Source organism: Bos taurus, chromosome 23 (genome assembly GCF_002263795.3).
Source record: "Bos taurus isolate L1 Dominette 01449 registration number 42190680 breed Hereford chromosome 23, ARS-UCD2.0, whole genome shotgun sequence".
In the NCBI taxonomy this organism is placed as follows: Eukaryota; Metazoa; Chordata; class Mammalia; order Artiodactyla; family Bovidae; genus Bos; species Bos taurus.
Window position 1 is genome coordinate 20,060,193 of NC_037350.1, and position 22,067 is coordinate 20,082,259.

The 22,067-nt window shown below is 43.6% G+C and overlaps 1 protein-coding gene across 5 annotated transcripts in view; it reads right to left on the reverse strand.

The window, feature by feature from the left end:
• Positions 1-1,359: 1,359 nt before the first annotated feature.
• Positions 1,360-22,067, reverse strand: part of ADGRF5 (adhesion G protein-coupled receptor F5) — a 75,441-nt gene continuing 54,733 nt past the window's right edge. For 3 of the 5 annotated variants that reach the window (XM_005223455.4, XM_005223457.4, XM_005223453.4), the window contains 9 exons: positions 18,545-18,757; positions 15,721-15,873; positions 13,595-13,803; positions 12,583-12,762; positions 8,006-9,391; positions 6,562-6,603; positions 5,626-5,685; positions 4,705-4,789; positions 1,367-2,622 (listed from right to left, as the gene is read on the reverse strand). In XM_005223455.4, coding sequence (XP_005223512.1) covers positions 2,543-2,622; positions 4,705-4,789; positions 5,626-5,685; positions 6,562-6,603; positions 8,006-9,391; positions 12,583-12,762; positions 13,595-13,803; positions 15,721-15,873; positions 18,545-18,757 — 2,408 coding nt within the window. In that variant the 3' untranslated portion in view covers positions 1,367-2,542. Of the gene's footprint in view, positions 2,623-3,230; positions 3,298-4,704; positions 4,790-5,625; positions 5,686-6,561; positions 6,604-8,005; positions 9,392-12,582; positions 12,763-13,594; positions 13,804-15,720; positions 15,874-18,544; positions 18,758-22,067 lie in introns of all 5 variants that reach the window. The other 2 variants (XM_010818206.3, NM_001193243.1) reach the window with 2 other exon arrangements.

The window sequence follows — 22,067 nt, forward strand, 5'->3', positions numbered from 1 at the left end:
GGCTCCTGTTGTAATTAACAGATTCATAGATCACTCTTTTTTACAATGTTGAATTCTGTTGCTTATTTCAGGGTATTCTTGGCAAAGAGCAGTGACTGAACTATGCCTCTTGGAGTTGAGCAGAAAACCAGCATGTACTGTACTTCTCCAATGTTTTGTTTGTACAGCTTTTCCGGAATGTGGATCCAGTACTCTGACTTGAAAGGAGGGAAGTACAGGCACACCTCGAGTGTGTGTGTGTGTGTGCACTGGAGGTGAGGGAACGTGCCTCCATTAATGAATGTTGGCAAAGAACCAGATCCCCATCCTGGGGAGCCCCACTGGAGGTTCCTGTCATTATAGAGGTCCCCTTCACAAAATTCAGGACAACAATTCCCAGAGGATCCCTGGGAAGGTCAGTGGAAGGTCAGCGTTTCTTATAGTTCTGTGATTTCGAACAGGAGAACCACAGCCTTCTGAATGCAATGCTTTCCCTGGCTGATCACATCAATACTGCCTAACCCTGTCTCAGTTTTCATGGATAGAACTCCAGAAACCAAATCAGTAAAGCCATTCTTTTCCTGATGTCTAAATCAAATTCAGTTGATCATCCAGCCTAACCTCTGGCTTTGTCTTCTCAGTACCAACTTCTGCCCAAAGTTGATCATCCCCTGGAGAATTTTGAGCTTTATAATCATTTCCTTCAGGGATTTTAAATAATGAACTCTTCAGTTGGGATAATGATGTGACAATTTGCTGGCAAATGTGGGCATAGATATATATGTCACTTGTGAGTATGTAGGAAAAGGGAAAAAAAAAGAGTTCGTTTCCTTGAAACGTGATTGGGATTTCTGTCTGTCCGATCTCTCCCTTCTCATAAAGAAAAGAGAGATAGAGGTAGAATTTAATTAAAAATAAAAGGAAGTGATTTTAAACAGTAAAACTATTAAAAGAAAACTCTTTCAAACCTCAGCGAATAAATGGTAATTGAGTCTCAGCCTCTTTGGTCCTTTCTTCCTGATGGTTGGACCTGTTAGAGCCATCCTTATGAAGACCACACTGCCCATATTTTCAGAGAAGTCCCACATTTTTTATTTCATTATGGCCCCAGGGTCAGACTGTGATTTGGAATATTTGGTTGCTGTAGCTACAGCACATGGTAAACTTTGCTATGGATGTGATTTTAATAAATATTTATATTATATTTTTATGAAATGCACACACACACACACACACACAGGTGAAACACACACAGCCACATAGTTCACAAACAATCTGCACCATCTGTTCATCAAGGTAAAGTGTCATTAGGAGCACAGACTAGCCAGCTGGAGAGCTTTTTCCAGAAGATTTCTAAGTAGTTAGAATAAATACCAATTAGACAGTAGAAAACTCTGAATGTATATTGGTCTGGGAACTTAGGAACTGGAAGAATTAACACAGAGAGACCTATACAGCACATCCAGGGCCTCTCAATCCATAGTAACTACAAAAATAATAATATACAACACTGTAAGATCATTCAAATCTTTTCTAGCATGCACAGAAAAGTACCTGGTTAAAGCTGTTAAATATAATTCATGACAGTTGGGAGGGTCTGTTTTCAGTGCAATATATCACATTTGGAAATGAATGGATAGACAAATATATATATTTTTGCTTATAAAAAGTGGAACAAACCAAAACCCAAGGCTGTTCTACTAAACTACTAATATTAAAAATGTAATCAGCAGGTGGTCAGCTGGGATCTAATCATCTAATCACACTTCCTCTGTCCATTCATTCCTCTTAGCTCCAACCTTAACACACAGTAACACGTATGTATGTGTTTAGCATCAGCAGAGTCATGTCTTCTGTGAAATTCTTGTAAATATCATCATTCACTTAAAAGCATCTTGATGATATAGTTTCCTCCCTATTTTTTCATTGCCTTTTTTTTTTTTTCCTTTTTTGATCTCTCTTAGCTAAGAAAACACCAGGAAAATATTGAACTTTCTCCATGGCTAATTTTCAGTTTTCATTTTGGAGTCATTTTTCAGTGTTGCAGTAAAAGTATTGGGTCATTAACATAGAAATCTTAACATGTCGTCCTTCCGTTATTCTCTATATTTTTTCCTTGTAGTTTCCTCCATCCCTCTCTTCTTTCTTTCTTCCTCTCTTCCATCCTTCCTTCCTAGAATTCACTGAAGAGTTTCCTAAGTCCTGGCCTTTTACTTATTATTTTAATCAAAGCTTATCTTTGGGCCCAGGGTGTGAAAAGGAAAAATGTCTCTGAAATTCTATTTTACAATATAGACAGAGAAGTTGGCTTGAGTTTCAATTAAATACTATACACATTTGGTATCACACAAGAGACAGGGGTGGGGCAGCAACATAAATGCAACAATTTCCTTTGGTCTGTCTTTACAAAAGAAAGCCTCTTCCCTCATAAAACAAAGTCTCTTCAGCATCTGCTCCCAGAGGCCTGCGGAAAAAACATGTTACCCACGGCTTGGAAAGGATCTCTTTTGCAGAGCACATCCACTGTTTCCCAAGAGGTCCCATGGGCTGGATTTTCCTGTCCTTAGTTGAGCAATGAATAAGCACTGGATGTGTTTTCCAGGGATGAACTGGTTGTTTCCGGGGTGGAAACATTGTATGTTCCTGAAAAACACAACAGCAGCTCAGCTGAAGGTCACCGCTTCATGATCACTGGGGTGTGAATCTCTGCTGCCCGCCCAGGGGGCGCTCTACTCCAGGAGCCAGCTAAGCCATGCCTGGAAATGAACCCATGCCTGCCCTCCTCCCCAGACCCAGAAGTCCTGGAGAACAAACCAAGCTGTTCTCAAGCATGCGTGGCAGCCGATAAGACAAGCACTAACTACTTCACATCACACCAGCAGCCAGATTTCTACAGAGGACAGGGAGATCTTGACACGGGCAGCCCTCTGCATGCTGCCTCATGCAACAGCCTAGGGGACATCCATATGGAGGAACATCCCTGGTCCCCTTGGGTTGGTGTGACTTGGGGAAGCTCTCAGGAGGGGTCTGAGCCGGGGAAAGGGAGGAAAGTAAAAAAAGAGGAAATTGCAGGGGAAGAAGAGGCAGGACCAGGAAAGCAGCAGGAGTCGGGATAACAACAGGGGTAGCAGGGAGAACGGCCCGGGAGCAACGGCACAGACTGATGCCAGCGTGGGGCAGGGGGAGGACAGAGCAGGCGAACAGTAGGGGCTGTGTGTTGGGCAGGGGAAGTGACACAGTGCCCACCCTACCATCAGATGGGCGGACTGCCACGGCTAACAGGGTTTCCATCATTGCCTGGGGGAGCCCTTGGGGCTGCTGACAACATAAACCAAAGTTACAGTGATTAGGGAGCCCTCGAATAGGCCACCTTGGATCAGCATGAATGACCCTGAAAGGCTGAGTGGCAGCGGCCGGGAGACTCGGGCCCTAGGACCTCGGGATCTGGGCCCCAGCTCTTGATCTGACTGGTTCAGAAACAGGGAACACACTTCACTGGCCTTACATAATGTGTAACTCAGATTCTGTGGAATCATTTCATAGAGTTTTCACTGTTCTCGCTTTAATGCAAATGCTAAACACCATCCGGGGCTTCCCAGGTGGCACTAATGACAAAGACCTGCCTGCCAATGCAGGAGACATAAGAGATACTGGTTTGATCCCTGGATCAGGAAGATCCCCTGCGGGAGGAAATGGCAACCCACTCCGGTATTCTTGCCTGGAGAATCCCATGGACAGAGGAGCCTGGTGAGCTACAGTCCATGCAGTCCCAAAGAGTTGGACACAGTGAAGCGACTTAGCACCACAAACACGATCCAGGGACAATGCCCGCCGAGGGGAAATGTTCTAACATATCCTGGATCTCGGATGATTTCACAACAGATCCAACAAAAAGTGAAGGTCCTCCAGTTTCATGAGTAAAACATCAAGCTGAAGCCCCAAATGCCAAGTTCTCCTGAGCTTTAATAAGTTAGGCATTCCCCAAATTCATTCTTATCCAGAGAGCCATAGTCTGGAAGGCTTTCGACACATTTCATACATTTCTTCGTTTGTGAGATCTGTTCAGTTTGGAGGAGCTGGAAGGAATTCTAGTGCCTGTTTTCCCTGGCAGGAGGTGAGGAGTTGGGGTGACATGGGACAGGAGTTTCAGCTTGCCAGAACAGCTGAGGCCCACTGCCCAAAGTCATTCACATCCTTCATCTTATGTCTAAAGGGAGAAAATGTTCATTGCACATATCCCTAATAGAATAGCTAACTCGGGTGACCCCTCATATGTATGCAAGGATTTAAAAATGCCCATGTGTAAAACAAGAACACTCCAAAAAAAGAAAAAAAAAAAAGAAATGAAACTCACAGCGTGGGATGCTATGGTAGGATCCTCCAATTATTTTCTTCACTGTACCAGAACCCAGAACTATGACCTGCCTACTCTTATATAACATGAATAGAACTTTGTGTTTGATTAGGATAGCAATTAACATACAGTTCCCATTTTTATGGTGGATATGGTTTTGATGTAGAGTTCTCTGCAGGCTGAAGGCAGTTGCCCTCTGTACCAACCTCCTGGTAGTTTGGGAAAATATAAGCAGTATTTAACCTCTGCTCCAAATAAGGCCACTGTGGGTCAATGTTATGAAGTAGACAGTTAGACACTAGGGGTGAGATTTACCCCCGGGGCAAATATGTTTAGGTCAACCCAGGAAACATCTAGAGGACGCTACGTACCTGTTTTACCAAACAAATTGTTAAATCTTCTTGATATTGGAGAACTCATTGAAAATACAGGTGTAGATGAACCTATGGACGTTGACTAGAGAAGAAAAAAAAGAATTACAAAGTAAACATGTTAGTCCAAGGTCCTGTGTGAATCTGTAAGATGATTTGTTTGCTGCCCTCTCGTGGTCACTGCCTGCATTTTCATCTCACCTAAGGAGAGGGCCTGGATGAACCTGAATTTCTATTTCAGACAAATTAAGCCGGAAAGCCTACTGGTGGCCGTTAAGAATCTGCCTGCAATGCAGGAGGCCTGGCTTCAATCCCTGGATCAGAAAGATCCCCTGGAGAAAAGAATGGCAACCCCCTCCAGTGTTCTTGCCTGGAGAATTCCATGGACAGAGGGGCCTGGTGGGCTTAAAGTTCTTGGGTGCCAAAGAGCTGGACACGACTGAGTGAATACCACTTTCAATTTAAGCAGGAAAGCCACCTTTTGAAACACCAGAGTCTCGTCATAGGTATTAGGCAATTGACTTCCAAATATGTATTTTACCGTTTGATAAGGTTTATTGTCTTCTGACATGTGAAAACAAATAGTTATTTTCCAAGAAGAACTACACAAAATTCATCATTATTCTTCAAATTGTGTTCTCAAGGCTCATAAATGGCCTTGAGTTTCCCCAGAAGATTGCTTCTCATGGAAATTTGGTCTTAACTTCCAGTTGATACTATCCAAGCTATTGGCCCCTATAACCCCTATTTTAAGATGTGGGGACAGCATCTAAATGCTAGTTCATTGCCATGGTTTTTTATTAAAAGGCAGAATCAGGTACAAAGCAAACACGGTGGAATAATCTGTAATTATTACACTACACTACAATTGGTAGTGGAGAGAGAGGGGTTTTTCAGAGTCTCTACAAAGAAACTATTTACCTTTGAGTGCTGTGAAGACCATTTTGACCGTGAATACTTGTTCAGCAAGGCTTCCTGCACCTGCAGAGTTTAAGAGAAGCCACTGTCAAATGCTGAGAAGGGTTTGGAGAGAAAGGAAGCTTTCTATACTGTTGGTGGGAATGTAAATTGGTAACAGCCACTGTGGGGACCAGTGTGGAGGTCCCTTAAAAAACTAAGAACAGAGCTACCGTATGACCCTGCAATCCCCCTCCTGGGCATATACCCAGAGAGCAGTACGGTCCAAAAGGATACATGCACACCAGTGTTCACTGTAGCACTGTTTACAATAGCCAAGACATGGAAGCAATCTAAATGTCCATCGATAGAGGAATGGATAAAGAAGATGTGGCACATATATACAGTGGAATATTACTCAGCCATTAAAGATAATGAAATAATGCCATTTGAAGTAACGTGAATGGACCTAGAGATGGTCATACTGAGCGAAGTAAGTCAGAGAAGGAGAAGTACTGTGTGGCATCTCTCATATGTGGAATCTAAAAAGAAATGATCAAATGAACTTATTCACAAAACAGAAACAGACTCACAGATTTAAAGAAAGAACTTACGGTTGTCAGGAGGGGAGAGTGGGGGGAAGGGATAGTTAGGAAGTTTGGGATCAACATGTATACACTGCTGTGTTTAAAATGAATAACCGACAGGGTCCTACTCTATAGCACAGGGAACTCTGCTCAATGTTATGTAGCAGCCTGGATGGGAGGGGAGTTTGGGGGAGAATGGATATATGCACATGTAGGGCTGAGTCCCTTCACTGTTCACCTGAAACTATCACAACATTGTTAATCAGCTCTATTCCAATATAAAATGAAAAGGTTAAAAAAAAGAGGCCATTGTCAACCTAACATGTCATGGTTCGTTAGACTTTTCTAGGAGGATGACTGTTATGGTTCTTACCTTCTGATCCCAGAGGCATCCAAAGAGTAAAATGAATAATCCCTGAAAAAAATTAGAAAGAAGTGCATTTTAATCATATTATTTACTAATCATATTCTTGTCTAGCAAAATAGGAGATATTGTTCACATAGCATAGGATTTGTAAGCTACTTCTTTCTACAGCTGCATTTATGGTCAAGTAGATGACAATGATGTAGCAGGTTCACACCAAGGGACCTTCAATGTTATAATGTTATAAGGATATTTTCCATTTCCCTATTTCCACCGAATTATAAGCTGGAGGTCCTGCTGGTTATGTTATTAAACATGCCTCTTATGTCTACAGTAGCCCTCATAGTTGTAATGGGAACATAGGGCATGAGGTAGAATAATCAGTACCTCCTAGTCAAGTCATCATTAGACGTGAGCCTTAGAGTTTGGAGTAGCAGGATTTGCGTGGTCTTGGCATGAGCATCTAGGGTGATGTCTCAGCATGACCTCCAGATGCCCTGCCTACTCACCAGCACATGGGAGCCTAGGGTTACCATTCATCTATTGGTCAAATCACAATCAAGCATCCCCTCCTTGTGCTCCAAAGGCTTGTTAAAGCTCTCCCAACAATGTGACTTGTATTATAATTAGTTTTGCACTGCTGGAGAGCAAAGGGAATGTCTTTTACATTTTCATATAATGAAAGTGAAGTTGCTCAGTCGTGTCCAACTCTTTGCGACCCCATGAACTGTAGCCTGCCAGGCTCCTCTGCCCATGGGATTGTCCTGGCAAGAATACTGGAGTGGGTTGCCATTTCCTTCTTCAGGGGATCTTCCTGACCCAGGGATCAAACCCAGGTCTGCTGCAATGCAGGCAGACTTACCATCTAAGCTACCAAGGAAGCCCATTCATATAATGAATGGAGCAGAATTCTTTCAGCCTTCAGCAAATGTTACCTGAGAACCTACTATGTGGTATCAAGCATTTACTTCATTTGTCGAGGCTACCCAACTTCTAGCCTGTTCCAAGGTCTTTGCTGGAACTAGGGAGGTACTGATAAGTAAGAGAGGTGCTTCCACCTCACCAAGGCAGAGCGCATTTAATGCTTGTGGAAATTAACTGGAAAGGCTGTTTGGTTTAACGGTGGTATTTGCGTTTAGGATATAATAGATGGCATCAAGATAACATTGGATAAATAGCAGAATCCAGTGTAGGGGAGGGACTTTCCTCCCATGTACATCATCAAGGCACTTAGCAGGAGGCACATATGCAACTAGACTATAATGCAGGTGATAAGAGGTGTGAGGTTCCATGGGAGCAGAGGAACGTGCCTTTTCTCTTGCACTGAGTTCTTGCCATTACTGTTCTTTAGGGCCAGGGCTGCCTCTGAACTCAAACCCTTCCTCATTCCTCCCCTTGTTTGTGTTTCTACCATTGCAGATCCTGGCCGAGAGCGCTGCCCTGCAGAGCATACCTGGAAGGCATTGAGGAGGGTGAACACAATGTGGAACACAGCGTTGCTCCCCTGGAACACGGTGGCCAGCCCGAAACCCCAGGTGAGCCCCAAGAGCGGCGTGAGGACCCCAATGCTCTTGGCGACCTGGAACAGGCTGCTCTTCTCCTGCTTGCTCGGCTTGTCCCCGACGGAAGGCCTCAGGATCTTGGTGATGACCACGACCGTGATGGTCATGTTTACCACCACGATGATCAGGGCCGGGATGACGAAGGCCAGCAGGGCTTTGGTGTCCTCCCAGTTGAGCCAGCAGGCGTTCTTCCTCATGTAGACCTCCCGGGGCTGGGTGGCCCCCACTGTGATGATGGAGATGACCAGAGGGCAGCCGTACCCCAGAGAAAAGGCGATCGTCTTCTGAATGGACTTGCTCGTGTCGTGTAGAATGAAAACCAGGCGGTAGAAGAGCATGAGCCCCAGGGTCAGCATCCAGAAGAAGACACTGAGGTAGAAGAAGTGGACGAAGAAGGTGGCGGCCACACAGGCCGTCTCGTTGAGCGGGAAACGATGGTCGTGGATGGCGGCGGCCACGATGAACCAGACGTCGGCCACCAGCAGGGAAGCAGTGATGTTGACGATGCAGATGTGGCGCATGGAGGAGGTCCGGTTCTTGGTCACCGATTTCCATACCACGGCCTCCACGACGAGGCAGGCTGCTAAGCTCAAGATGGAAAAGCACAGCCCGATGTAGGAAATGATATCCAGCAGGATTTTCAGGAGAGAATCAGGGTCTGGGGAGTCGGGGGACATGAGGATGGAGAAGGAGGTGAGGTGTTCACAGCTGCAGGACACGCTGTCCTCAGTGACCTCTTTCACATAGCACCCACTGCTGTCCCACCCCCCGGTGTGGTTGGCGAGGTCGAAGTTCCAGAAGACACACTGCGGTATCCCGCCCAAAGGGTGGTTGTTTTTGAAAGTCATCAGAATCCTGAATGGCGTGGTTATGCTGCGGCTGACGGTGGTGGTCATCACCAAGCTGTTGGCAAAGTTCTGTCCCGGAACATCCCTGTCGAGGATGGTTTTGAGAGTTGGGAAAGCCACAGTGACAACAAATGAATCTGGCTGCAGGTGTTCCAGCTGGCATCCATTGATGGTCACGTTGCCCCAGAGGTCAGAGTCCAAGAAAATAAAACTCTGCCTGTACGACTGGGGGTGGCCAGGTTTTATGACCATGCTCTTCATCTGCACGTTAGGTTGGGAGATGGTGCTGTCTTCTGCTCGTAAAACTCGGGAAAATCTTTCCACTGAATCCAATAGCTGTGAGCTATAATTGGTTTTTTGCTGCTGTGACATCTTCCAGGTATTCAAGGCAGACTTGCCAAGGATGATATTGACTGTGGAGAGGACGTGCTGTAATTGACAAGGCATGGGATCAAACCAACTGAATGTTTTCAATCATAAAAGAGAGAGAGAGAAAAAAAAAAAAAGAACATCTCCTTGGAAACTGGTTAAGTGGGTACATGCAGGCGTGCATGCTCATTTGCTAAGTCATGTCAGACTCTTTTGCAACCCCATGGACTGCAGGCCACCAGGCTCCTCTGTCCATGGGATTTCCCAGACAAGAGAACTGGAGTGGATTGCCATTTCCTCCTCCAGAGGATCTTTCTGACCTAGGAATGTAAACCGAGTCTCCAGTGTCTCCTGCACTGGCAGGTGGATTCTTTACCACTGAGCCACCTTGGAAGCTCTAAGTGGGTACAGGGAAAAAGAAAAGAGAAGGGGGAAGTGCAGCATCACAGGCTGAGGGGACAACGATCCACCTTCTTATGGGAAAAATTAGCAGAGGATGGACCCCCCAACTTCAAGACTTTGTGAAATGTTTAGCAGTCGTGACGGTGAGAACCACCCTTAAAACTCACTAAAGTCGACTCAGTAGGCTGGCAGAGATATTTATTAATTGCTTTATGTTTTATTTTATTTTAAATCTCAAGCAAGTAAAGGCTTTTGGAATGGGTGGTATTTCACCAGCAAGGGTGAGGGAGTCCTGGAAGACCCTCTCAAATGCTGAGCATCAAATAAGACACGTGAGTGTTGTTAAAGGCACCTTTCTTTTTTGCTCGACATTTTGATTCTCTCTCCCATACACTGGGAATTGTCATTTGTGGCTTATCTCCACGGAGAGAAGTAGCTTCTCTCTGCCCTTCTTCGTGTGGCTCTCTTCTCTGAAATGATGAGCCCTGGAGTTAGTTGAACAGTGGCCCCAAAATGACTTGTCTTAATTCCCAAACTCTGTGAATGTGACCTGATTTGGAGAAAGGGTCTTGGTAGATGTTATTAAGGATCTTGAGAGAAAAATCACCCTGGATTACTTGGGTAGGCCCTAAATCCAGTGACAAGTATCCTTAAAAGAGACAGAAGAGGAGGAGCTAAATGGAGAAAATAAGTCATGTGAGGACAAAGTCGGAGGTTGGAATGAGGCAGCCACAAGTCAAAGAATGCCTGGAGCTACTAGAAGCTGGGAAGTGAACGTGATAGTCATTCAGACTTGCCTGACTCTGTACAGCCCCACGGACTGTCGCCTGCCCGCTCCTCTGTCCATGGGATTCTCCAGACAAGAATACTGCAGTGGGTAGTCATTCCCTTCTCCAGGGATCTTCCTGACCCAGGGATTGCACCTGGGTCTCCTGCATTGGCAGGCTGATTTTTTTTACCATCTGAGCCACCAGGAAAGCTCACTAGAAGCTAGAAGAGGTGATCAAAGATTCTTCCCTAGAGCCTTCAGAGGAAACATGGTCCCCAGACACCTTGATTTCAGGCTTCTAGCCTCAAGGAGTGTGAGAGAGGACATTTCTGTCATTGTAAGCCACCCAGTTAACAGCGGTTTGTTAGAACAGCCCTTGCAGATCTGTATAAGCTCCTTGGACTCTTGTAACCCAGGCTGCTTGCCGGTTGCCTCTGGTTGGGTTTGTCCAGTGAGAAACATCAGCAGGAGGTGGGATGATGAGAGAAGAAAGAAGCTGAGATCTGTTTTTCCTGCATCCTCATTTCTTCTGTCAGCATATCTTTGGTATAGTTATGTCCTTCCAATACTACAGCTCCTGCTCAGTGATCCCTCCTCCAGGGTTATGGGTGCACTATTTCCCTGCTTTCCCTGTTAATCCTCAAGGTAGTAAAGGTTTCTAAATGTTTCTGGTCTCTGGTTGCCTCACACTTTTTAAAAAATTCCTAGTTTTACCTCTGTAAGTATCCCTTCGCTAAAGTATCTTCATTTGAACTCTGGTGGGTGAATTCTTTACTCTTAGAACACTGATTACTGGGGAAAAAAAAAAAGAACCTTCTTACACTGTTGTTGGGAATGTAGATTGATATAGGCAGAATGGAAAGTTGTATGGAGGTTCCTTCAAACACTAAGAATAGAACTATCATTTGATCCAGCAATTCCACTCCTGGGCATATACCCAGACAAAACCATCATTCAAAAAGATAAATACACCTCAATGTTAATTGCAACACTATTTACAATAGCCAAGACATGGAAGCAACCTAAATGTCCATCAACAGAGGAACAGATAAATATGTAGTATATATATATGTAGTATATATATTCAATAGAATATTACTCAGCCATAAAAAGGAAGGTAATTGTGTCATTTGAAGAAATGTGGATGGGACTCAAAGACTGTCACACAAAGTGAAGTAAGTCAGAAAGAGAAAAACAAATATTGTACATTAACGCATATATGTGGAATACAGAAAAATGGTATAGATAATCTTATTTTCAAAGCAGAAACAGAGAACAAACATATGGATACCGAGGGGTAAAAGGGGAATGGGATGAATTGGGAGATTGAGATTGACATACATACACTATTACATGTAAAACAGATGGCTAATTAGACCTAGTGTACAGCCCAGGGAACCCTACTCAGTGCTCTGTGGTAACAGAAGTGGGGAAAGTGAAAGTGAAAGTCGCTCAGTCATGTCTGACTCTTTGTGACCCCATGGACTATATAGCCTATGGAATTCTCCAGGCCAGAATACTGGAGTGGGCAGCCTTTCCCTTCTCCAGGGCATCTTCCCAACCCAGGGATGGAACCCAGGTCTCCCACATTGCAGGTGGATTCTTTCCCAGCTGAGCCACAAGGGAAGCCCCAACTGAAGTGGGAAGGAAATCCAAAAAAGAGGGGATATATGTATATGTATAGCTGCTTTACTCTGCTGTGCAGCAGAAATGAACACAACACTGTAAAGCAACTATACTCCAATTAAAAAAAATAAAGAACACTGATTGCTTCAAAGGTCACGTTTGGTGAGAGACTGTTGAGAATCCCACCTTGTACATATTCTGAAAACCTTTCATTCCTAGTTTTCTTAGAAAGCAGGTAAGAATTCATTCTCTATTAATGAAGAAACTAATGAGATTCTTTAAAAAGTCATCTTAAGATCCCAAGATATACACGCACATGCTAAAAGCCAGAGCTGGCAAGGCGCTGCTTAGGAAAAGAGAGAATTTGCAGTGGAGAGAACTTATGTTTCTTGACCCCAAGTGCTGAGGGATGAAGAGATGAGAAGCCAGACTCCTGTAAGACGAACAAACTCACCGTCATCATTTCTGAATTCACTTGGGTTGGAACTGTTGAGAACAGGTCCAGGATGTTAATAATAGCTCCCAGGGTCCCAGAAAATGAGTCGACTTCAAGTTTCACTTGCTTTGTGCTAATGGAAAGATTCCCTAGGTAGGACGGGAGCTTCTCGTCCTGGGTGGGGCTCTTAACCAAAGCCTAAGAACAAAAAAGCCAACACAATCAGACAAAAAAAAAAAATTGCAACTCATTTATTGTAACTTATGGAATTTGAGGACTCTTGAATTCTCAGCAACATAAGCATGAGAGGTGAAAGTATTTATTTTGATGAAATGAAACATATGTCCTCGCCACATGGCACTCACTTCTACTCTAGGTAAGAGAGGTCAGCTAGCCCCTTCTAGGACTATAGATGACTTGTAAGGATAAAGGAAGTCTCAGACCTGTAAAAGCATAAAGCCCAATTTTTTTTTTCCTATTGATGAACCTTACTTTTAAAAAAATTAATTTATTTTTTTCGGCTGTGCTGGGTCTTCATTGCAGTGTATGGGCTTAGTTGCCTAGTGGCGTGTGGGATCTTAGTTCCCCCGACCAGGGATTGAGCCTGCGTCCCCTGCATTGGAAGGAGGATTCTTAACCACTGAACCACCAGGGAAGTCCATAAATCTTACTTTTTATTTTGCTTTCTTTCTGAAAAGATTAGAACTATTAGCTTGATATAAAAATTCTTCAAAGGAGCACATTTAGAGGGGATGACTTCACCACCATGACTTTTATCATTGAGCTAACAGAAACCAAGGTGAAGGTGCACAGCTGGTCCTAGGGCAGAACGCACATTGTGTTGCCTCTCTATTGGTATTCACGCAAAATATTAAGCATGTCTAGGGTTGCATCTTATTCAGAAATAAACAAGTGTAGCTTTGAGAGCAACACAAAGCAGCTCAAAGTCCATTTTCCTAAGTGCAGAGAAATAGGCTCAGCTAAACATAGCTCCCCACCAAGAGCTCAGAGTCAAGGGTTTAAGGATCACCTTGGCCAGCTGGAGCAGAGCATTTATTGGAGCAGAGATGCAGTCATTTCTCTCAATCTGCCACTGGGAGCCCACGCATCTATAAGTTATGATCCCTCCAATAGGACTCTCACGGCTTCTGGTAATGTTCGAGAACCGGCAAAGTTTCTGGATGACTTTCCCAGGCTCCCCAACACCTAGGATAGGATCCTGGCAAGTGATGCTCTCCCCTGCATTGGAAACGTGGATATAAAAGGCACAGTTGAAAAGAGGAGAAAAGATAGTTGAAACAGGACCAGGCTTAGGTGGCGTTTTGATATTTGAACTCATCTTCACTTTCAGTGACCTTTTCCGAGTTTCCACACAGATCTGATTCTAATTTGCACTGGCTTTTCCTCTAAGCCTCATTCCCACCTCCAATCTCCAGGAATTTTCTCTTTGCTGCCTGTAAAATCTAAGCGATGAAAATAACAAGAGCTTAATGTGTACTCATCCAGATAAAAGATATGCAGGTGACCATGAGTGTTAGGGATGCATGGGATCTTCATGCATGGGATTCTCAACTCTGATGCTTAAGAATCACCAGAGGAGCCTTGGAAATACCAATGTCCAGGCTCACTCCAGTCCAAGTAGATCAGAACCTCTCAGGCTGAAATTCAAGCTTCAACAGTTTTTAAAGCATGCTTGTGATTCCTGGGTGCAGCCAAGGATAAGAGGCACCATTTTAATCTAAAGCTATAATTAGCAGTAGGAATTCTAGGCACCCATGACCTGAATATTCTAGACAATATTTATAAGCATTTATTCCTTCTGGTTTCCCTTAAGGAAGACTTCACTTTTCCTCTACCTAAGACCAGACTTCATCGGAAAATGGCATTTGTTGCAGAATCTCCATCTCCAGGGAACTTGGGACTCTCTGATGAGCAGAAACACCTCCCCATCATCTTTTAGCATTTATTGAGTTCCCAGCCACTGTAGAAAAATCATAAAACACCTAAGTAATTTTCTATTGGGAAAAGGCTGAGGAATCAGACTTTGCAAGAAGAACAAAGAGGAGAACAAAGGTAAGTGAATAAAACATGATGGCACCTGGGCTAAGACGGGAGGACAGAGGAGAAGTGACCTTGGCTGCCCTCTGGAAAAGGTGTGCTTGGTGGGGTCAAGGGATGGTGACTCAGAGATACAGGGAGCTCTTCATTGCTTCCTACTTTGGTGTCTGGGCCTCAGATACCAACACCTATGAGAAGGACCAAAAATCCCTCAATAAACTCAAACAGGCTTGGTAACAGAGGCATAGATCCTTCAGACATCATGGGGTTTTTTATAGAGACGATTTATGGGGCCAGGGGATTGCTTATGATGCAGGCCCAGGAGTATCTTTTTACCTTAAAAAATAGTATATGAGGTGGTATTGGCTCAGCGATAACAAAGGATGGGAAAGACAGTTTCTGATGTTTTATTATTTTTAAGATATTTCGATGTGGAACATAAATTTATTATGGTATTGATTCTGTCTCATATTTTGGTTTTTTGACCCTGAGGCATGTGGGATCCTAGCTTCTCAACCAGGGATGGAACCCACACCCCCTACATTGGAAGGTGAAGTCTTACCCATTGGACTGCCAGGGAAGTCCCTCTGATTCTTTTTCTGTAGCTCTGGGAAACAGTGCTGATGGGGGCATATAGTAGACTGGATATTTGAACTTTGTTGAAAGTCTGTAACTTTGCTGAAAGTTCAAAGTGGCCTCAGCCCCATACAAACACCATCCACTCTTAACTGGTGAGGGCAGGGCTTCAACTCTCAGAATCAATGGGTATATGGCTTTATCTGCCGAGCTTTGTTAATTTCTTCCCACCTAATCACTACCAGAGTTAATCAGATAGCCTCTTCTAGCCACCCACAACCGTCTCTAGAGCAGAACTTACCCCATTACATGTGATAACATTTTAAAATCACATGTATCTCTCTCTTAGATGTGAGGCCAAGAAACATAGCTTATTTCTTTTCAATCCCCCATGCTTAGCTCAAGTCTTGCCACATGAAAGAGATTAACACACATTTATTGATGGATGAATGAGGGAGTGAATCAATAAATGAATCTCTGCCCATGACTGTAACATTTTAAAATAATTAAAAGTGCTCTCACCAGGAACCAGGTTAAGCTTCATAGACGGGCTCTGGACTGAATTATTAGCGGCATTGGCAAAGTGACAGAACACATCCACATTTTCTGGACAGGAAACCGAGTCTGCCACGAAATGGTGTTTGTAGCACACTTGCTTTTCATTAACTTCTTTTACTAAAATAAAATCAAAGAACGAAGTCACAACATAAGTATTCAAAGCACGGATTTTGTTAAAAATCATCCAACGTGGATAAACTTGTTCAAACTGTTTTCAAGATTATGTGCCACATTCATCTTTTATGTGGTTCGCAAAATGCCACTAGCCTAGAAGTAACTAAGCCTGCACTGGCATGCATGCTGGCCAAAACCTTACCTCCACCATTCATGGCTCCAAGTCTATGCCCACCCAGTTTCGGACCATCAGAATGCTTTCTCAGCATCCTTCTATCTACTGAAACCCCATCATGCTCTGCACTTTTATCCTATCCTGCTTTCATCGCATTTGCTTAGAGGTCACCAAAGGAGAAGACCTGGAGAAGGAATCAGTTACCTCCTCCAGTATTCTGGCCTGGAAAATTTCACAGACTGTATAGTCCATGGGGTCACATAGAGTTGGACATGACTGAGCGACTTTCACACTTCACTAAAGGAAAAGAGGGTGTCAGAGGATGAGACGGCTGGCTGGACAGCATCACCGATGCAATGAATATGAACTTGGGCAGATTCTAGGAGATGGTGAGGGACAGGGAGGCCTGGCATGCTGCAGCATATGGGGTCACAAAGAATTGGACACGACTGGGTGGCTGAACAACAACAACTCCTACCAGACCCTAAGGTTTTAGCGGGTAGGTACCTGGTCATACTTATCTTTGCATCTCCTAGTGCCTAGGTCAGTGTTTGGCACACAGAAAACCCTGAACACATGCGTGTTTACCACAGAATGTTGAAATGCTTAAATATTTCCGTACCCAGATTGATTTCATATCCCCCTGCTACACATCCTTCTCTAAATTGTCTAGTTTTTATGGGATTCCCCACTTTTCTGAACTTCCATTGTTCTTTCCATCTGTTAATGCTCATTTTGGGGTATTTAATATTCTATATATTGCCTTTTAGGACATATGCTCTTCTGGATATTAATCTACATGCCCCACTTCTTTGACCTCCCTTTCATTGCCTCCTGTATTCTTTGTGTTCTATATTAAGCAGGAGGTCCCCAAGAACCATTCTTGAAAGTATGAATGAGCTCCTAAATCCCTGGTGATGGTGTCAGTGAGTTAAGATTTGGGATTGTGAAGTCATATTTGGTTGATCTTTATCTGAATGAATCCTGAGGGATCTGGGTGGAAGGTACATTCAACCAGACAGGACTTGAATTTTTTTTTTTTTTGGTCAGGTACCATTGAGTGCTACCAATGGAGTCTCTTAAGTTAATTATTCCTCAGCTTGGAGTTCCTGGACCACATAGGTAGTATAAATTCAAGCCCTAAACCTAGGCAGGACAATCATAATTCTCAGGTGAAATTTTTACCTTTTATCAGCAATGAGGCCAAGCTCTTAACTCTTGCAGATGAATTTTAGTTTTTTCCTAGATTCTTCTTCTTTTACTAAGCACGTCATTATCTGAGGGTCCTGACGTTGTGCTGGTGGGTGGGGTGCCTTAGTTACTGCCTTGGGATCAAGGCCTTCTCTCTAATACACTTCAGAGCTTTCAAACTCAAATTCAAGATTCTGGGTTTCTGATTTTGGCAAATGCCTTCAGGGCATCCCATCATTAGCAAAAACATTTCCTATAATTCTTCTTTTTTTAAATTTTTATTTATTTTTATTTTTTAATTATTATTTTTACTTTATAATATTGTATTGGTTTTGCCATACATCAACATGCATCCACCACGGGTGTACACGTGTTCCCCATCCTGAACCCCCTCCCACCTCGCTCCCCATACCATCCCTCTGGGTCATCCCAGTGCACCAGCCCCAAGCTTCCTGTATCCTGCATCGAACCTGGACTGGCGATTCATTTCTTATATGATATTATACATGTTTTAATGCCATTCTCCCAAATCATCCCCCACTCCCTCTCCCACAGAGTCCAAAAGACTGTTCTATACATCTGTGTCTCTTTATTGTCTCGCATACAGGGTTGTCGTTACCATTTTACTAAATTCCACATATATGCGTTAGTACACTGTATTGGTGTTTTTCTTTCTGGCTTACTTCACTCTGTATAATAGGCTCCATTGTTTCTGTTACTCTTTGGGCTGCTCAGCTGTGCATTTACAGGATTCTTGTGGTACTATGATTGCATGCTAACTCCTGCACAGAGGGAGGAATGATCAGAATATCTAGTCTACTATATGGAACATGTAGAAGGCTCGTGACGGTAACTTAATATGGTCTTCAACAGCCATCACTAGAAACAATGGGCTCCACTCTCACAGACTCTCAAGATTTTGTCACAAACCACTTGCTCAGATGGTAAAGAATTGGCCTACAATGCAGGAGGCCCAGGTTCGATCCCTGGGTCGGGAAGATGTCCTGGAGAAGGGAATGGGTACCCACTCCAGTATTCTTGTCTGGAGAATTATATGGAGAATTATATGGTGGGCTACAGTCCATGGGGTCTCAAAGAGTCCGACATGACTGAGCAATTAACATTTTCACATTTCAACGAGCCACTGGCCACATAGCAAAATAGAAGGCAGTAAAGCCTCATGGACTCCTCTGTTATATTCTGTCTGATGGAATCCTTACGTCTCTTTACCCCTACTTTAAGAGTAAATATGTAGACTCCATGTATATGGAATCTTATGTCCTAACAATTCAGCAGTGGGCATCTTACCAGCAGGAAAGGACGAGGAACCCACTTGAAAAATAACCCTGTAGTCTGAATCTTCCTCAATGCAGCATCTGATGTGATGGGAGCTATGGCATGGAATTGCAGCTTCCACAGGATCAACCATGATGTTGGACTCTAGAGGCAGCGGGTACACGATGACATCTTTGGCCATGACCCTGTACAAATTCTTGTATCGAAATACACAGTGATAGGTTCCTGAGTGGAAGGAAGCCAAGAAGAGATGGAACAAAAGTCATCGCTCCAGAAAGGCATTAGCTGAACCTCAAAAACATCATGCTGAGTGACAGAAGCCAGACGCAAAAGGCCACATATCGTATGATCCCAGTTCTATGAAACGTCTACAGTAGACAAATACACAGGAACAGAAAATAGAGTAGTGGTTGCCTAGGGCTGGGGGTTTGGGAGAAAATGAGGTGACTTGTAAAGCATATGGAATTTCTCTTGGTGGGGGTGGGGAGTGATGAAAATGTTCTCAAATCGACTACAGTAAAGTTTGCACAATTCCAGTACACTAAAAGCCACTGAACTGTATCCTTTGAATGAATCAATTCTATAGTGCATGAATTTTATTTAATAAAGCAATTGCAAAATCAAACAAACAAACAAACAGGAAGGCATTGGCTGAAAAAGTTAAGAAGAGCATTGGGTTTCCTTGTCAAGCTGGGACAAGTGCACAGTGACCCCTCCTGGGCCCTAGATGAGAAAACGCTCCGTTGAGTCCCCTCCTGGGCTCTCTGTGCATTTGAACCCATCCTCATGGAAATATTCACTTACTTTTGAATACAATGTAGTGGCTTATCCAGAGTCAAACAGCCTGTTGTAGTGGGATCGAGTTTCAAATCAGGTTCCCAAGACCTCCTCCAAGGCTCTTTCTTTAACCAGGAGGGAAAAAATGAGAATTTTGGTATGTGCTGGGCTGGGGAGTTCTTTGAAGAAAGTTGTCAGTGAGATGGAGCCAGAGCCCTGGGGTCTTGTGACACCATCTCTAAGGGAGTAGATGCCTCTGGTTCTGGCACATCATTGCACCGCTAAGGAGTGCAGAGGGAAGGGGGAAGGAGGGAGAAGTGGATTGTGAACTCTTGGGAGAGTTTGACCTGTGGACTCTGGGATTAGATGTCTGACGCTTATCTAAAAAAGTCTGAAGATGACAATGGGCCGACTCAACTTTGCAGGAGTGAAAAGAGAAGGCTGCAGCGGGAGTTGCCTGCACGCCCAGTGCTTGGTGAAGCAGAGCGGACTACGGACAGGGCTTGGGTTGACCTTCATGAAAGCCACCTTTCCCACTGGACTTCACACCAGAGCCCATCAGGGGATGAGCCGCCGCTGGGTCAGCTGCTGTGGGGACAGCCGGAAGTTTATCACAGCATCTACAGTTAAGTAGGACCTTTCAGTGTTGCTGACATTGCTTCTCTTTGTCCTAACTTTGGGGGAGTCAGAGCAGCTGCTGGGCAGAGAAAAAACAAGTAGAAAAAGACCAGAGAGAAAATGCCTTCCGATTCCCATTGGGAGGGAGGGAAAGAAACTTTACACTGAATAGAAAAGTGTAGTCAATTTTGATCAGAACAGATGCTTTTTAGAACCTGAGTGGGACTGTTTAATAGTTCAATATTGTCTGATAGTCGGAAAGGGCTATTGGGCAGAGCAAGTATGAGCTTGGCATAGGAGAAATGGGAATATTTCCCATTCCTGATGGTATCCATCAAGTCCAACCAGACGAGAAGCAGTTATTTCTACAGTGTTGCCTAAGCCTTCCTTACAGGAAAAAATCAAGACAACCTGGAACTCACAGGATCTGGACTGATTAAGCCTATCATTCATGAAAAGCTTTAGAACAAAGTAGTTAATAATTGGCTTCTGGGGACTTGCCTAGTGGTCCAGTGTTTAAGACGCCACGCTTAGTTCAATCCCTGGTCCGGGAACTAAGATCCCACAAGTGCAGCCTCCCCACCCCCCCCAAAAAACAGAACTCTTGGCCTCGAGCCAGTCACCTTTTCCCTTCGGCTCTGCCGTTCAGCAGATGCATGCATAATCTCAGGCAGTTTCTTACCCTCTCTGGGCCCCAGTGTCCTCATCTGTGGAATGGAGATGATAATGACACTCTCCTCTAGGTTTATTGTTTTAAATTAATTCATGTACTTAAATACTTAGCACAATGTCTATCACACAGCAGAAGCTCAAGAAATGTCAATTATTATTGAAGGGATCCTATCAAATTTCTTTTTCTTCCAAAAATTTGCATTTTCTCTCAACTTAAACAGTATCTAGGGATAAGTATTGGAGAAGGTGATGGCACCCCACTCCAGTACTCTTGCCAGGAAAATCCCATGGACCGAGGAGCCCGGTAGGCTGCAGTCCATGGGGTAGATCAGAGTCAGACACGACTGAACGACTTCACTTTCACTTTTCACCTTCCTGCATTGGAGAAGGAAATGGCAACCCACTCCAGTGTTCTTGCCTGGAGAATCCCAGGGACAGGGGAGCCTGGTGGGCTGCCATCTATGGGGTCGCACAGAGTCGGACACGACTGAAGAGACTTAGCAGCAGGGATAAGTAGAAAACAAAAATGTTTTTCTTTCCTCTTTTGGAACCAAGCATATAAAACCTTTAGGAAGAATTTTTATACCTCAGTTGGGTGAAACAAGAGTGTGGTAAAAATACTTGAAAAAAAAATCCTCTTAGGAGTTTGGAATTATATGCATACCACTAATGCATAAAATAGATCAATTACAAGAACCTGGTGTATAGCACAGGGAACTATGTGCAATATCTTATAATAACATATAATGGGAAAGAATCTAAAAAAGAACATATGTATGTATATATATATATATATATAACTGAATCATTTCATATAAAAAACTGAATCACATACATATACAAAAACTGAATTGCTTTATATTTAAAACTGAATCACATATATAAGTGATTATATGTGATTACATGAGGATTATATATATCACATATACATGATATCTTCATATATGTGTGTGTAAATATATATATATATATATATATATATATATATATAAATATACACGGAGAAGGCAATGGCACCCAACTCCAGTTGCTTGCAAAATCCCATGGATGGAGGAACCTGGTGGGCTGCAGTCCATGGGGTCGCTGAGGGTTGGACACGACTGAGCGACTTCACTTTCACTTTTCCCTTTCATGCATTGGAGAAGGAAATGGCAACCCACTCCAGTGTTCTTGCCTGGAGAATCCCAGGGACAGGGGAGCCTGGTGGGCTGCTGTCTATGGGGTCACACAGAGTCGGACACGACTGAAGTGACTTAGCAGCAGCAGCAGCATATAAATATACAAAACTGAATCACTTTGCCATACACTTGAAACTAAACACAACATCGTAAATTAACTATAGTTAAATTAAAACAAAAAATCTTCTCAACGGCAAAGCACTGGCTCTAGAATCAGAGACCAGTTTTAATTCTTCCTCTACAACTTAAGTTGTGGAAACTTAGGCACATTTATTATCCTCGCTGAACCT